Here is a 16,437-nt window from a genome sequence, read left to right on the forward strand (position 1 = left end):
TCCGCCTGACTCGAAGGACAATGGGTGATGGTGATCATCACAACCCTGGGTAGAAGGTGTGGAGATCCTGAGACGCCCAGTCCTCAAGATCCCCCTCTCGGCCTCCAAAGGAAAGCTTACAAAGCCATATGTTTGGCACCGGGAGGAAGCTCGATGACGTCCAGCGGGGCTCCGCTCCGGATTTGCCGTCTGGGTTCGCTCCCGGAGCCTTCGTCTCACCCCGAGGCTGCCCACAGGGCAGCGGGGCCACCTCCCCACGGCTGGGGGATCCGGTTGGCGAGCACCAGGGCGTGGCCGCACACCGGTGTTTTGGGGTAGTTGGTGGGGCAGCGTCAGCCCTGCACACTGCATACGCGCTCCGATAATAAATGCACAGGTGGCCCCCCCCACCCCCGTTTCTCAAACGCTTGCTTGACGACGGCTCGCCGTTATGAAAGACCTACGTCGGTAGCTGTTTCCGCTAACCAAAGAGGATTTCCGCTTCCACGGGGGAAAAAAAAGCCTGCTTCATACGTGCGTTTACCCCGAGAAAGACGACAATGACCGTGAAGCCTTGTGCGGGCGGTCATGTACGTGCCTAGACGTCTACGTGCTGATTATTTTTCTCCAAATCAATTTCAGCTCGCTGGCTTCCTGATTCTGAGAAGTGAAACAATATTTCTACTTTACATAGGCTGAATATTTATCACTTTATTCCTGCTTTTACGATATGTTGGTGTTATTTTAGGTTTTATGTGTTATTTGGCAGGTTATTCTTTGGGACTGGAAATGCTCAAAAATTTTTCCCACATAAATTAATGGTGATTGCTTCTTCACGTTACGACGTTCCGGCTTACGAACGGTTTCATAGGAACGCTCGGCCATCGGATGGCGGGGGAAAGCTGAATTTGAAAGGTCGTGAAACCGTTCGCGCCTGGACATTGCACTGACCCCCCCGGCCCGCTGCGGCTTCCAGTCACAAACCCCCGGGACAGTTACCGGCGGGAAATCCTTCTTCTGCACCTGTGAGGCCTCGGCATCGCTCAGAGCCGCCGCGGCATTCCCCATCGACAGGAAGCAGCGGGAGCGGGCCACCAGACACTTCCTGTTCTTCGGTTCCTGTCGAAGGGCCTGAAACAAAGTATTCGGTGTCAGTACGTCCGGCAAGATTGGCTGAGCTCAAAAGGTTAAAAACCCTGCCAACAGCCCACCCCACCGGCAATGAGCGCATCGACATGGAACGCTGTGGCAGAAAAGCAGCATCACTCATCAGACACCACCCCTCAACACCCACAACGGGCGGGAAGGAGGTACGGGAGCCTCAGGACACACACCACCAGGTTCAGGGACAGTTATTACCCCTCAACCATCAGGAAGGAGGTACTGGAGCCTCAGGCCTCACACCACCAGGTTCAGGAACAGTTATTACCCCCTCAACCATCAGGAAGGAGGTACAGGAGCCTCAGGACCCACACCACCAGGTTCAGAAACAGTTATTACCCCTCAACCATCAGGAAGGAGGTACAGGAGCCTCAGGACCCACACCACCAGGTTCAGAAACAGTTATTACCCCCTCAACCATCAGGAAGGAGGTACAGGAGCCTCAGGTCTCACAGCACCAGGTTCAGGAACAGTTATTACCCCTCTGCCATCAGGAAGGAGGTACAGGAGCCTCAGGACCCACACCACCAGGTTCAGGAGCAGTTATTACCCCCTCACCCATCCGGAAGGAGGTTCAGGAGCCTCAGAACCCACACCACCAGGTTCAGGAGCAGTTATTCCCCCCCTCACCCATCACCAAGGAGGTACAAGCAGCCACAGGACCCACACCAAAAGTTTCAGGAACAGTTATTACCCCCTCACCCATCCGGAAGGAGTTTCAGGAGCCTCAGGACCCACACCACCAGGTTCAGGAACAGTTATTACCCCTCAACCATCAGGAAGGAGGTACAGGATCCTCAGGACTCACACCACCAGGTTCAGGAACAGTTATTACCCCTCAACCATCAGGAAGAAGGTACAGGAGCCTCAGGACCCACACTACCAGGTTCAGGAACAGTTATTACCCCCTCAACCATCAGGAAGGAGGTACAGGAGCCTCAGGACCCACACCACCAGGTTCAGAAACAGTTATTACCCCTCAACCATCAGGAAGGAGGTACTGGAGCCTCAGGCCTCCCACCACCAGGTTCAGGAACAGTTATTACCCCCTCAACCATCAGGAAGGAGGTACAGGAGCCTCAGGACCCACACCACCAGGTTCAGAAACAGTTATTACCCCTCAACCATCAGGAAGGAGGTACAGGAGCCTCAGGACCCACACCACCAGGTTCAGAAACAGTTATTACCCCCTCAACCATCAGGAAGGAGGTACAGGAGCCTCAGGTCTCACAGCACCAGGTTCAGGAACAGTTATTACCCCTCTGCCATCAGGAAGGAGGTACAGGAGCCTCAGGACCCACACCACCAGGTTCAGGAGCAGTTATTACCCCCTCACCCATCCGGAAGGAGGTTCAGGAGCCTCAGAACCCACACCACCAGGTTCAGGAGCAGTTATTCCCCCCCTCACCCATCACCAAGGAGGTACAAGCAGCCACAGGACCCACACCAAAAGTTTCAGGAACAGTTATTACCCCCTCACCCATCCGGAAGGAGTTTCAGGAGCCTCAGGACCCACACCACCAGGTTCAGGAACAGTTATTACCCCTCAACCATCAGGAAGGAGGTACAGGATCCTCAGGACTCACACCACCAGGTTCAGGAACAGTTATTACCCCTCAACCATCAGGAAGAAGGTACAGGAGCCTCAGGACCCACACTACCAGGTTCAGGAACAGTTATTACCCCTCAACCATCAGAAAGAAGATACAGGAGCCTCAGGACCCACACCGCCAGGTGCAGGGACAGTTATCACCCCTCCGCCATCAGGAAGGAGGTACAGGAGACTCAGGTCCCACACCACCGGGATCAGGGACAGTTATTACCCCCTCAACCATCAGGAAAGAGGTACAGGACCCTCCAGACCCACACCACCAGGTTCAGGAACAGTTATCACTCCTCAACCATCAGGAAGAAGATACAGGAGCCTCAGGACCCACACCACCAGGTGCAGGGACAGTTATCACCCCTCAACCATCAGGAAGGAGGTACAGGAGCCTCAGGACCCACACCACCAGGTTCAGGGACAGTTATTACCCCTCAGCCACCAGGAAGGAGGTAGAGGAGCCTCAGGCCTCACACCACCAGGTTCAGGGACAGTTATTATCCCTCAACCATCAGGAAGGAGGTACAGGAGCCTCAGGACCCACACCACCAGGTTCAGGAACAGTTATTACCCCTCAACCATCAGGGAGGAGGTACAGGAGCCTCAGTTCTCACACCACCAGGTTCAGGAACAGTTATTACCCCTCAACCCTCATGAAGAAAGTACAGGAGCCTCAGGACGGACACCACCAGGCTCAGGAACGGTTATTACCCCAGAACCATCAGGATAGAGGTGCAACCGGCTCTGCACCCACACCACCAGGTTCAGGGACAGTTATTACCCCTCAACCATCAGGAAGGAGGTCCAGGAGCCTCAGGACCCACACCACCAGGTTCAGGAACAGTTATTACCCCCTCAACCATCAAGAAGGATGTACAGGAGCCTCAGGACCCACACCACCAGGTTCAGGGACAGTTATTACCCCTCAACCATCAGGGAGGAGGTACAGGAGCCTCAGGACTCACACCACCAGGTTCAGGGACTGTTATTACCCCCTCAACCATCAGGAAGAAGGTACAGGAGCCTCAGGACCCACACCACGAGGTTCAGGAACAGTTATTACCCCTCAACCATCAAGAAGAAGGTACAGGAGGCTCAGGAACCACACCACCAGGTTCAGGAGCAGTTATTACCCCTCAACCATCAGGAAGGAGTTTCAGGAGCCTCAGGACCAACACCACCAGGTTCAGGGACAGTTATTACCCCCTTCAACCATTAGGAAGGAGGTACAGGAGCCTCAGGACCCACACCACCAGGTGCAGGAACAGTTATTACCCCTCAACCATCAGGAAGGAGTTTCAGGAGCCTCAGGACCCACACCACCAGGTTCAGGGACAGTTATTACCCCCTTCAACCATTAGGAAGGAGGTACAGGAGCCTCAGGACCCACACCACCAGGTTCAGGGACAGTTATCACCCCTCAACCATCAGGAAGGAGGTACAGGACCCTCAGGACCCACACCACCAGGTGCAGGAACAGTTATTACCCCTCAACCATTAGGTAGGAGGTACAGGAGTCTCAGGTCCCAAACCACCAGGTTCAGGAACAGTTATTGTCCCTCAACCATCAGGAAGGAGGTACAGGAGCCTCAGGTCCCACACCACCAGGTTAAGGAACAGTTATTGCCCCTCAACCATCAGGGAGGAGGAACAGGAGCCTCAGTTCACACTCCAGCAGGTTCAAGAACAGTTATTACCCCTCAGCCATCAGGAACGAGGTACAGGAGCCTCAGGACCCACACCACCAGGTTCAGGAGCAGTTATTACCCCCTCACCCATCAGGAAGGAGGTACAGGAGCCTCAGGACCCACACCACCAGTTTCAGGAGCAGTTATTACCCCGTCACCCATCAGGAAGGGGGTACAGGAGCCTCAGGACCCACACCACCAGGTTCAGGAACAGTTATTACCCCGTCACCCATCAGGAAGGAGGTACAGGAGCCTCAGGTCCCACACCACCAGGTTCAGGATCAGTTATTGCCACTCAACCATCTGGAAGGAGGTACAGGAGCCTCAGGACCCACACCACCAGGTTCAGGAACAGTTATTACCCCGCAACCATCAGGAAGAAGGTACAGGAGCCTCAGGACCCACACCACCAGGTACAGGAACAGTTACTACCCCTCAACCATCTGGAAGGAGGTACTGGAGCCTCAGGACCCACACCACCAGGTTCAGGAGCATTTATTACCCCTCAACCATCTGGAAGGAGGTACAGGAGCCTCAGGACCCACACCACCAGGTTCAGGAACAGTTATTACCCCGTCACCCATCAGGAAGGAGGTACAGGAGCCTCAGGTCCCACACCACCAGGTTCAGGATCAGTTATTGCCACTCAACCATCTGGAAGGAGGTACAGGAGCCTCAGGACCCACACCACCAGGTTCAGGAACAGTTATTACCCCGCAACCATCAGGAAGGAGGTACAGGAGCCTCAGGACCCACACCACCAGGTACAGGAACAGTTACTACCCCTCAACCATCTGGAAGGAGGTACTGGAGCCTCAGGACCCACACCACCAGGTTCAGGAGCATTTATTACCCCTCAACCATCTGGAAGGAGGTACAGGAGCCTCAGGACCCACACCACCAGGTTCAGGAACAGTTATTATCCCCTCAACCATCAGGAAGGAGGTATGGGAGCCTCAGGACCCACACCACCAGGTTCAGGGACAGTTATTACCCCTCAACCATCAGGAAGGAGGTACACGAGCCTCAGGACCAACACCACCAGGTTCAGGAACAGTTATTACCCCTCAACCATCAGGAAGGGGGTACAGGAGCCTCAGGACCCACACCACCAGGTTCAGGGACAGTTATTACCCCTCAACCATCAGGAAGGAGGTACAGGAGCCTCAGGACCCACACCACCAGGTTCAGGAACAGTTATTACCCCTCAACCATCAGGCTCTTGAAACAAAGTAGATAACTTCACTCTCCCCTCCCTGAACTGTTGCTACGACCTACGGACTTACTTTTAAGGACTCTTCATCTCATGTTCTCGGCCTTATTTGCTGATTTTTTAAAAATTATTTCTTTACTTTCGTATTTGCACAGTTTGTTGTCTTGTACATCCCGGTTGAACACCCAAGTTTGTATGGGCTTTCATTGATTCTGTCACGGTTACTGTTGTCAAGCAGGAGTTACCAACCCGTCCACAGACCCCTCAGTTAACGGTGGGAGTCCGCAGCATTAAAAAGTCTTGGAGCCCCTGTTCTCCAGATGGACCGAGCATGCCCGCAAGAAAACGAATCTCAGGCCTGTATATACGTACTTTGGTAACAACTTTACCTGAAACTCTGAAATTACTTTCAACTTAATGATTCACCGGACCTCAGCCTGTCATTGTGTCGACGGGGTGGTTAAGAAGGAGAACTGAGTACAAGAGCCAGTGCTGAAGGTGTATAAATCCCGGCTAGTTTCTTGGTAGCAATCTGCAGTCTCACTAACCCGCCCTTCAGCCTCCCTGCTCCCCTGTAAAGGTCACAAAAGGAGTGGTGGTCCCAGAACAGATCGAGCACCACTCCGCCCTCTGCAGAACAACCCACCAAACAGAGTAGACCCCCATCTACTACCGGGGGGCAAGTCAGTTTTGAGAAAGAAAGGTTGGGAGAAGGGCAATAAAGAGGAAGGAGGGGTGAGCTTCTGTGCATTTGGTCAGGGATCTTAACCTCCTGAATTCATAACACCAACTCCAAGTGCTTTGCAGTGGAAGTCCGTTGTGACAGGGGACGTGGGGTCGAAGTTCTGATAAAGCAGCTGACAGACACCCCAGCTACCCACTGACCCACACCTCCACACACCCAATCACCCTCTGACCCAACCCTCCACACACCCCCAATCACCCACTGACCCACCCCTCCACACCCCCAATCACCCACTGACCCACCCCTCCACACCCCCAATCACCCACTGACCCACCCCTCCACACCCCCAATCACCCACTGACCCACCCCTCCACACCCCCAATCACCCACTGACCCACACCTCCACACACCCAATCACCCACTGACCCACCCCTCCACACCCCCAACCACCCACTGACCCACCCCTCCACACACCCAATCACCCACTGACCCACCCCTCCACACCCTCAATCACCCACTGACCCACACCTCCACACCCCCAATCACCCACTGACCCACCCCTCCACACCCCCAACCACCCACTGACCCACCCCTCCTCACCCCCAACCACCCACTGACCCACCCCTACACACAACCCAATCACCCACTGACCCACCCCGCCACACCCTCAATCACCCACTGACCCACCCCTACACACAACCCAATCACCCACTGACCCACCCCGCCACACCCTCAATCACCCACTGACCCACACCTCCACACCCCCAATCACCCACTGACCCACCCCTACACACAACCCAATCACCCACTGACCCACCCCGCCACACCCTCAATCACCCACTGACCCACCCCTACACACAACCCAATCACCCACTGACCCACCCCGCCACACCCTCAATCACCCACTGACCCACCCCTCCACACCCTCAATCACCCACTGACCCACACCTCCACACCCCCAATCACCCACTGACCCACCCCTACACAACCCCAAACACCCACTGACCCACCCCTACACACAACCCAATCACCCACTGACCCACCCCTCCACACCCTCAATCACCCACTGACCCACACCTCCACACCCTCAATCACCCACTGACCCACACCTCCACACCCCCAATCACCCACTGACCCACCCCTACACAACCCCAAACACCCACTGACCCACCCCTCCACACCCGCAACCACCCACTGACCCACCCCTCCACACCCCCACCCACTGACCCACCCCACCACACCCCCAATCACCCACTCACCCACCCCTCCACACCCCCAACCACCCACTGACCCACCCCTCCACACCCCCAATCACCCACTGACCCCTCCTCGACACCCCCAACCACCCATTCACCCACCCTTCTACACCCCAATCACCCACTGAAACACCCCTCCTCACCCCCAATCACCCACTGACCCACCCCTCCACACCCCCAATCACCCACTGACCCACCCCTCCACATCCCCAAACACCCACTGACCCACCCCTCCACACCCGCAACCACCCACTGACCCACCCCACCACACCCCCAATCACCCACTGACCCACCCCTCCACACCCCCAACCACCCACTGACCCACCCCTCCACACCCCCAATCACCCACTGACCTACCCCTCCACAACCCCAACCACACACTGATCCACCCCTCCACACCCCCAATCACCCACTGACCCACCCCTCCACACCCCAATCACCCACTGACCCACCCCTCCACACACCCCTCCACACACCCCCAACCACCCACTGACCCACCCCTCCACACCCCCAATCACCCACTGACCCTCCCCTGCACACCCCCAATCACCCACTGACCCACCCCTCCACACCCCCAATCATCCACTGACCCACCCCTCCACACCCACAATCATCCACTGACCCACCCCTCCACACCCCCAATCACTCACTGACCCACCCCTCCACACCCCCAATCACCCACTGACCCACCCCTCCACACCCCCAATCATCCACTGACCCACCCCCCCACACCCCCAATCACTCACTGACCCACCCCTCCACACAGCCCCAATCACACACTGACCCACCACTCCACACCCCCAATCACCCACCGACCCAAGCCTCCACACCCCCAATCATCCACTGATCCACCCCTCCGCACCCCCAATCATCCACTGACCCACCCCTCCACACCCTCAATCACCCACTGACCCACCCCTCCACACCCCCAATCACCCTCTGACCCACCCCTCCACACCCCCAATCACCCACTGACCCACCCCTCAACACAACCAATCGCCCACTGACCCACCCCTCCACACCCCAATCACCCACTGACCCACCCCTCAACACCCCCAATAACCCACTGACCCACCCCTACACCCCCAATCACCCACTGACCCACCGCTCCACACCCCCAATCACCCACTGACCCTCCCGTCCACACCCCCAACCACCCACTGACCCACCCCTCAACACACCCAATCGCCCACTGACCCACCCCTCCACACCCCCAATCACCCACTGACCCACCCCTCCACACCCCCAACCACACACTGACCCACCCCTCCACACCCCCAACCACCCACTGACCCACCCCTCCACACCCCCAACCACCCACTGACACACCCCGCCACACCCCAACCGCCCACTGACCCACCCCTCCACACCCCCAATCACTCACTGACCCACCCCTCCACACCCCCAACCACCCACTGACGCACCCCTCCACACCCCCAACCGCCCACTGACCCACCCCCCCACACCCCCAACCACCCACTGACCCCTCCTCGACACCCCCAACCACCCACTCACCCACCCTTCTACACCCCGACCACCCACTGACCCACCCCACCACACCCACAAACACCCACTGACCCACCCCTCCACACCCCCAATCACCCACTGACCCTCCCGTCCACACCCCCAACCACCCACTGACCCACCCCTCAACACACCCAAACGCCCACTGACCCACCCCTCCACACCCCCAATCACCCACTGACCCACCCCTCCACACCCCCAACCACCCACTGACCCACCCCTCCACACCCCCAACCACCCACTGACCCACCCCTCCACACCCCCAACCACCCACTGACACACCCCGCCACACCCCAACCGCCCACTGACCCACCCCTCCACACCCCCAATCACTCACTGACCCACCCCTCCACACCCCCAACCACCCACTGACGCACCCCTCCACACCCCCAACCGCCCACTGACCCACCCCCCCACACCCCCAACCGCCCACTGACCCCTCCTCGACACCCCCAACCACCCACTCACCCACCCTTCTACACCCCGACCACCCACTGACCCACCCCTCCACACCCACAAACACCCACTGACCCACCCCTCCACACACCCAACCACCCACTGACCCACCCCTCCTCACCCCCAACCACCCACTGACCCACTCCTCCACACCCCCAATCACCCACTGACCCACCCAGAACACCCCCAATCACCCACTGACCCACCCCTCCACACCCCCGATCACCCACTGACCCACCCCTCCACACCCCCGATCACCCACTGACCCACCCCTCCACACCCCCAATCACCCACTGACCAACTCCTCCACACCCCCAATCACCCACTGACCAACCCCTCTACACCCCCAATCACTCACTGACCCACCCCTCAACACCCCCAATCACCCACTGACCAACCCCTCCACACCCACAATCATCCACTGACCCACCCCTCCACACCCCCAATCACCCACTGACCCTCCCGTCCACACCCCCAACCACCCACTGACCCACCCCTCAACACACCCAAACGCCCACTGACCCACCCCTCCACACCCCCAATCACCCACTGACCCACCCCTCCACACCCCCAACCACCCACTGACCCACCCCTCCACACCCCCAACCACCCACTGACCCACCCCTCCACACCCCCAACCACCCACTGACACACCCCGCCACACCCCAACCGCCCACTGACCCACCCCTCCACACCCCCAATCACTCACTGACCCACCCCTCCACACCCCCAACCACCCACTGACGCACCCCTCCACACCCCCAACCGCCCACTGACCCACCCCCCCACACCCCCAACCGCCCACTGACCCCTCCTCGACACCCCCAACCACCCACTCACCCACCCTTCTACACCCCGACCACCCACTGACCCACCCCTCCACACCCACAAACACCCACTGACCCACCCCTCCACACACCCAACCACCCACTGACCCACCCCTCCTCACCCCCAACCACCCACTGACCCACTCCTCCACACCCCCAATCACCCACTGACCCACCCAGAACACCCCCAATCACCCACTGACCCACCCCTCCACACCCCCGATCACCCACTGACCCACCCCTCCACACCCCCGATCACCCACTGACCCACCCCTCCACACCCCCAATCACCCACTGACCAACTCCTCCACACCCCCAATCACCCACTGACCAACCCCTCTACACCCCCAATCACTCACTGACCCACCCCTCAACACCCCCAATCACCCACTGACCAACCCCTCCACACTCCCAACCACCCACTGACCCACCCCTCCACACCCCCAATCACCCACTGACCCACCCCTCCACACCCCCAATCACCCACTGACCCACCCCTCCACACCCCCAATCACCCACTGACCCACCCCTCCACACCCCCAATCACCCACTGACCCACCCCTCCACACCCCCAATCACCCACTGACCCACCCCTCCACACCCCCAATCACCCACTGACCCACCCCTCCACACCCCCAATCACCCACTGACCCACCCTCCACACACCCAAACACCCACTGACCCACCCCTCCACACACCCAATCACCCACTGACCAACCCCCCTCCAACCAACTCTCTCCTCTCCTGCTCTCTGGACAGGCAATCGATCTGCTATGTTATGTGTTTATATTGATTGCGTGTTGTTGGAAAGATATCAACAATTAATAGTTTTGTTTAACTCCGGAGTAACAATTATTTACACTCGTGCACTGGGGGGGGGGGGACGATGGTGAATCGATATCTCGGGCCTTGTCTCAGATAATTACGCATAACACCCCCCAGTCTCCCCCCGGAGCGACTCACCAGCGTGTAGCTCTGAATGGCCTTCTCGTACTTGCCCAGGCTATACAGCCGGTCGCCCTCCGACTTGTAGGTGAGGTAGGAGCAGAGCGGGCGACCCGCGAAGTCTGCCCCCTCCTCGCCCATGGCGCCGGTCCTCCTGCCGGTTCCCCGGGGGTGTTTGCAATGTAGCCAGCCCGTCTCCTAGCAACCTCCACGCTTCCCTTGACGACGGTGGCGCGGGGGGGGGGGGGGAGGCAGACAGCTTCGTCTCGGAGGTGTCGCTTTACCGCCCCCGTAAACTTCTTCTTTATTGTCGGAGGGCTTAACCGCGGTTTGCTCCCCCCCCCCAACCCCACCAACCCCACCAATTAACTTCTATAAATTAAACTTTACGCGAGTAACTTTTCCGGAGAGGTGCGCGTCCCCTGCGGCGTCAGGTTCGCCACACCAGCGGCGTAGATACGATGCACAAGTACAAATAAGCTTTTCCTGTTGCCCAGCCGGCATTGACGGATTCCAGTTGCCCTGGTTTCGTTTCTTCACGACCGCAAGGTCCTGGGGAAACCTCTCACCCTGCTCCTCACTGACAACAACCAAGATTTGCAGGGAAGACGGTCTGAATGGTGATCTGGGAATAATGGTGCATAGTTCCCTGAAGGTGGAATCTCATGTGGATAGGGTGGTGAAGAAAGCTTTTGGTATGCTGGCCTTTATAAATCAGAGCATTGAGAACAGGAGTTGGGATGTAATGTTAGAATTGCACAAGGCATTGGTAAGGCTGAATTTGGAGTATTGTGTGCAGTTCTGGTCACCGAATTATAGGAAAGATGTCAACAAAATAGAGAGAGCACAGAGGAGATTTACTAGAATGTTACCTGGGTTTCAGCACCTAAGTTACAGAGAAAGGTTGAACAAGTTAGGTCTTTATTCTTTGGAGCATAGAAGGTTGAGGGGGGGACTTGATAAGTTTGAGGTGCTACATTTTGCTAGAAATAATCAAAATAGGACATACATGGTAAATGGTAGGGCATTGAGGAATGCAGTAGAACAGAGTGATCTGGGAATAATGGTGCATAGTTCCCTGAAGGTGGAATCTCACGTGGATAGGGTGGTGAAGAAAGCGTTTGGTATGTTGGCCTTTATAAATCAGAGCATTGACTATAGGAGTTGGGATGTGATGTTAAAATTGTACAAGGCATTGGTGAGGCCAAATTTGGAGTATTGTGTACAGTTCTGGTCACCAAATTATAGGAAAGATGTCAACAAAATAGAGAGGGTACAGAGGAGATTTACTAGAATGTTACCTGGGTTTCAGCACCTAAGTTACAGAGAAAGGTTGAACAAGTTAGGTCTTTATTCTTTGGAGCATAGAAGGTTGAGGGGGGACTTGATAGAGGTATTTAAAATTATGAGGGGGATAGAGAGTTGACATGGATAGGCTTTTTCCATTGAGAGTAGGGGAGATTCAAACAAGAGGACATGAGTTGAGAGTGAGGGGGCAAACGTTGAAGGGTAACGCGAGGGGGAATTACTTTACTCAGAGAGTGGTAGCTGCGTGGAACGAGCTTCCAGTAGAAGTGGTAGAGGCAGGTTCGGTATTGTCATTTAAAGTAAAATTGGATAGGTAAATGGACAGGAAAGGAATGGAGGGTTATGGACTGAGTGCAGGTCGGTGGGACTAGGTGAGAGTGAGTGTTCGGCACGGACTAGAGGGGCCGAGATGGTCTGTTTCCATGCTGTGATTGTTATATGGGAATGGAGAAAATGAATCTTTAGTGACGCGTTTCATTTGGTGGTTTTGTGTGCTTGAAGCATGTCGTCAACAAGCCACGCGTAGTTTGGTGCTCTGTCGTTGCCAAGAAAACTTTCAACAACGTCCTTGAGTGCCTTCCGTGTGATTTTCTCCGGTCCCACTGGAGGTTTGTCGAATTGCCTGTCGTTGGTGACCTGTTCGACTTGTGGACCAACATAAATGCCTCCATCGGTTATTCTGATTCGAATGACGGATCGAAGTAACAGATGTAGGTTTTTTAAAAAAATGCTGCACGACAGGGAAATTTCACGGTGATTTTCATGATCAGCAGCCCAAAACCCATAGGACACATCCAACAGTATCCAGAGAGCAAAAACCTTTGAAGTCCGGTGTTCTGGAGAAAGATACGCCGTATTTAAAATACCTGAGGCCAGACTGGCGTATTCTGAGCAGTCTGTAAGGGTGCCCTGACGTTGGAGAGGGTCCAGAGGAAGGCCTCGGCAGTGATTCTGGGAACGAAAGGGTTAATATATAATGAGTGATGACTCTGGGCCTGTACTTGCAGGAATTCAGAAGAATGGTGGGAGTGGGTGAGAAATCCTGTTGAAACATATCGAATGTTGAAAGGCCTAGATAGAGTGGATGTGGAGCGGATGTTTCCTATATTGGGGGAGTCTGGGACCAGAGGACACAGATAGAGTGGATATGGAGAGGATGTTTCCAATAGTGGGGGAGTCTAGGACCAGAGGACACAGATAGAGTGAATGTGGAGAGGATGTTTCCTACAGTGGGGGAGTCTAGGACCAGAGGACACAGATAGACTGAGTGTGGAGAGGATGTTTCCTATAGTGTGGGGAGTCTAGGACCGGAGGACACAGATAGAGTGAGTGTGGAGAGGATGTTTCCTGTAGTGTGGGGAGTCTAGGACCAGAGGACACAGATAGAGTGGATGTGGAGAGGATGTTTCCTATAGTGGGGGAGTCTAGGACCAGAGGACACAGATAGAGTGGATGTGGAGAGGATGTTTCCTACAGTGGGGGAGTCTAGGACCAGAGGACACAGATAGAGCGGATGTGGAGAGGATGTTTCCTATAGTGGTGGAGTCTTGGACCAGAGGACATAGAGTGGATGCGGAGAGGATGTTTCCTATAGTGGGGGAGTCTAGGACCAGAGGACATAGACTGGATGTGGAGAGGATGTTTCCTATAGTGGGGGAGTCTAGGACCAGAGGACACAGATAGAGTGAATGTGGAGAGGATGTTTCCTACAGTGGGGGAGTCTAGGACCAGAGGACACAGATAGAGTGGATGTGGAGAGGATGTTTCCTATACTGGTGGAGTCTAGGACCAGAGGACATAGAGTGGACGTGGAGAGGATGTTTCCTATTGTGGGGGAGGCTAGGACCAGAGGACACAGATAGAGTGAATGTGGAGAGGATGTTTCCTATAGTGGTGGAGTCTAGGACCAGAGGACATAGAGTGGATGTGGAGAGGATGTTTCCTATAGTGGTGGAGTCTAGGACCAGAGGACATAGAGTGGATGTGGAGAGGATGTTTCCTATAATGGGGGAGTCTAGGACCAGAGGACACAGATAGAGTGGATGTGGAGAGGATGTTTCCTATAGTGGGGGAGTCTAGGACTAGAGGACATAGAGTGGATGTGGAGAGGATGTTCCCTATAGTGGTGGAGTCTAGGACCAGAGGACATAGAGTGGATGTGGAGAGGATGTTTCCTATAATGGGGGAGTCTAGGACCAGAGGACACATATAGAGTGGATGTGGAGAGGATGTTTCCTATAGTGGGGGAGTCTAGGACCAGAGGACATAGAGTGGATGTGGAGAGGATGTTCCCTATAGTGAGGGAGTCTAGGACCAGAGGACACAGATAGAGTGGATGTGGAGAGGATTTCCTACAGTGGGGGAGTCTAGGACCGGAGGACACAGATAGAGTGGATGTGGAGAGGATGTTTCCTGTAGTGTGGGGAGTCTAGGACCAGAGGACACAGATAGAGTGGATGTGGAGAGGATGTTTCCTGTAGTGTGGGGAGTCTAGGACCAGAGGGCACAGATAGAGTGAGTGTGGAGAGGATGTTTCCTATAGTGGGGGAGTCTGGGACCAGAGGACACAGATAGAGTGGATGTGGAGAGGATGTTTCCTATAGTGGGGGAGTCTACGACCAGAGGACACAGATAGAGTGAATGTGGAGAGGATGTTTCCTACAGTGGGGGATTCTAGGACCAGAGGACACAGATAGAGCGGATGTGGAGAGGATGTTTCCTATTGTGGGGGAGGCTAGGACCAGAGGACACAGATAGAGTGAATGTGGAGAGGATGTTTCCTATAGTGGTGGAGTCTAGGACCAGAGGACATAGACAGAGTAGATGTGGAGAGGATGTTTCCTATAGTGGGGGAGTCTAGGACCAGAGGACACAGACAGATTGGATGTGGAGAGGATGTTTCCTATAGTGGGGGAGTCTAGGACCAGAGGACATAGAGTGGATGTGGAGAGGATGTTTTCTATAGTGAGGGAGTCTAGGACCAGAGGACATAGACTGGATGTGGAGAGGATGTTTCCTATAGTGGGGGAGTCTAGGACCAGAGGACACAGATAGAGTGAATGTGGAGAGGATGTTTCCTACAGTGGGGGAGTCTAGGACCAGAGGACACAGATAGAGTGGATGTGGAGAGGATGTTTCCTATACTGGTGGAGTCTAGGACCAGAGGACATAGAGTGGACGTGGAGAGGATGTTTCCTATTGTGGGGGAGGCTAGGACCAGAGGACACAGATAGAGTGAATGTGGAGAGGATGTTTCCTATAGTGGTGGAGTCTAGGACCAGAGGACATAGAGTGGATGTGGAGAGGATGTTTCCTATAGTGGTGGAGTCTAGGACCAGAGGACATAGAGTGGATGTGGAGAGGATGTTTCCTATAATGGGGGAGTCTAGGACCAGAGGACACAGATAGAGTGGATGTGGAGAGGATGTTTCCTATAGTGGGGGAGTCTAGGACTAGAGGACATAGAGTGGATGTGGAGAGGATGTTCCCTATAGTGGTGGAGTCTAGGACCAGAGGACATAGAGTGGATGTGGAGAGGATGTTTCCTATAATGGGGGAGTCTAGGACCAGAGGACACATATAGAGTGGATGTGGAGAGGATGTTTCCTATAGTGGGGGAGTCTAGGACCAGAGGACATAGAGTGGATGTGGAGAGGATGTTCCCTATAGTGAGGGAGTCTAGGACCAGAGGACACAGATAGAGTGGATGTGGAGAGGATGTTTCCTACAGTGGGGGAGTCTAGGACCGGAGGACACAGATAGAGTGGATGTGGAGAGGATGTTTCCTGTAGT

At 55.4% G+C, this 16,437-nt stretch overlaps 1 protein-coding gene across 2 annotated transcripts in view; it reads right to left on the minus strand.

Moving 5' to 3' along the window:
• The window catches only part of LOC132385606 (outer dynein arm-docking complex subunit 4-like), a 188,453-nt gene extending 176,865 nt beyond the window's left edge, over positions 1 to 11,588 (minus strand). Inside the window, exons 1-2 of one of the 2 annotated variants that reach the window (XM_059957781.1) lie at positions 11,356 to 11,588; positions 1,003 to 1,110 (exon numbers count right to left, since the gene is read on the minus strand). In XM_059957781.1, the coding sequence (XP_059813764.1) occupies positions 1,003 to 1,110; positions 11,356 to 11,478 (231 nt within the window). In that variant the 5' untranslated portion in view covers positions 11,479 to 11,588. Of the gene's footprint in view, positions 1 to 978; positions 1,111 to 11,355 lie in introns of both variants that reach the window. The other variant, XM_059957780.1, reaches the window with a different exon arrangement.
• Positions 11,589 to 16,437: the final 4,849 nt, after the last annotated feature.

The sequence above is a fragment of the Hypanus sabinus genome (assembly GCF_030144855.1).
Source record: "Hypanus sabinus isolate sHypSab1 chromosome X1 unlocalized genomic scaffold, sHypSab1.hap1 SUPER_X1_unloc_16, whole genome shotgun sequence".
Lineage (NCBI taxonomy): Eukaryota > Metazoa > Chordata > Chondrichthyes > Myliobatiformes > Dasyatidae > Hypanus > Hypanus sabinus.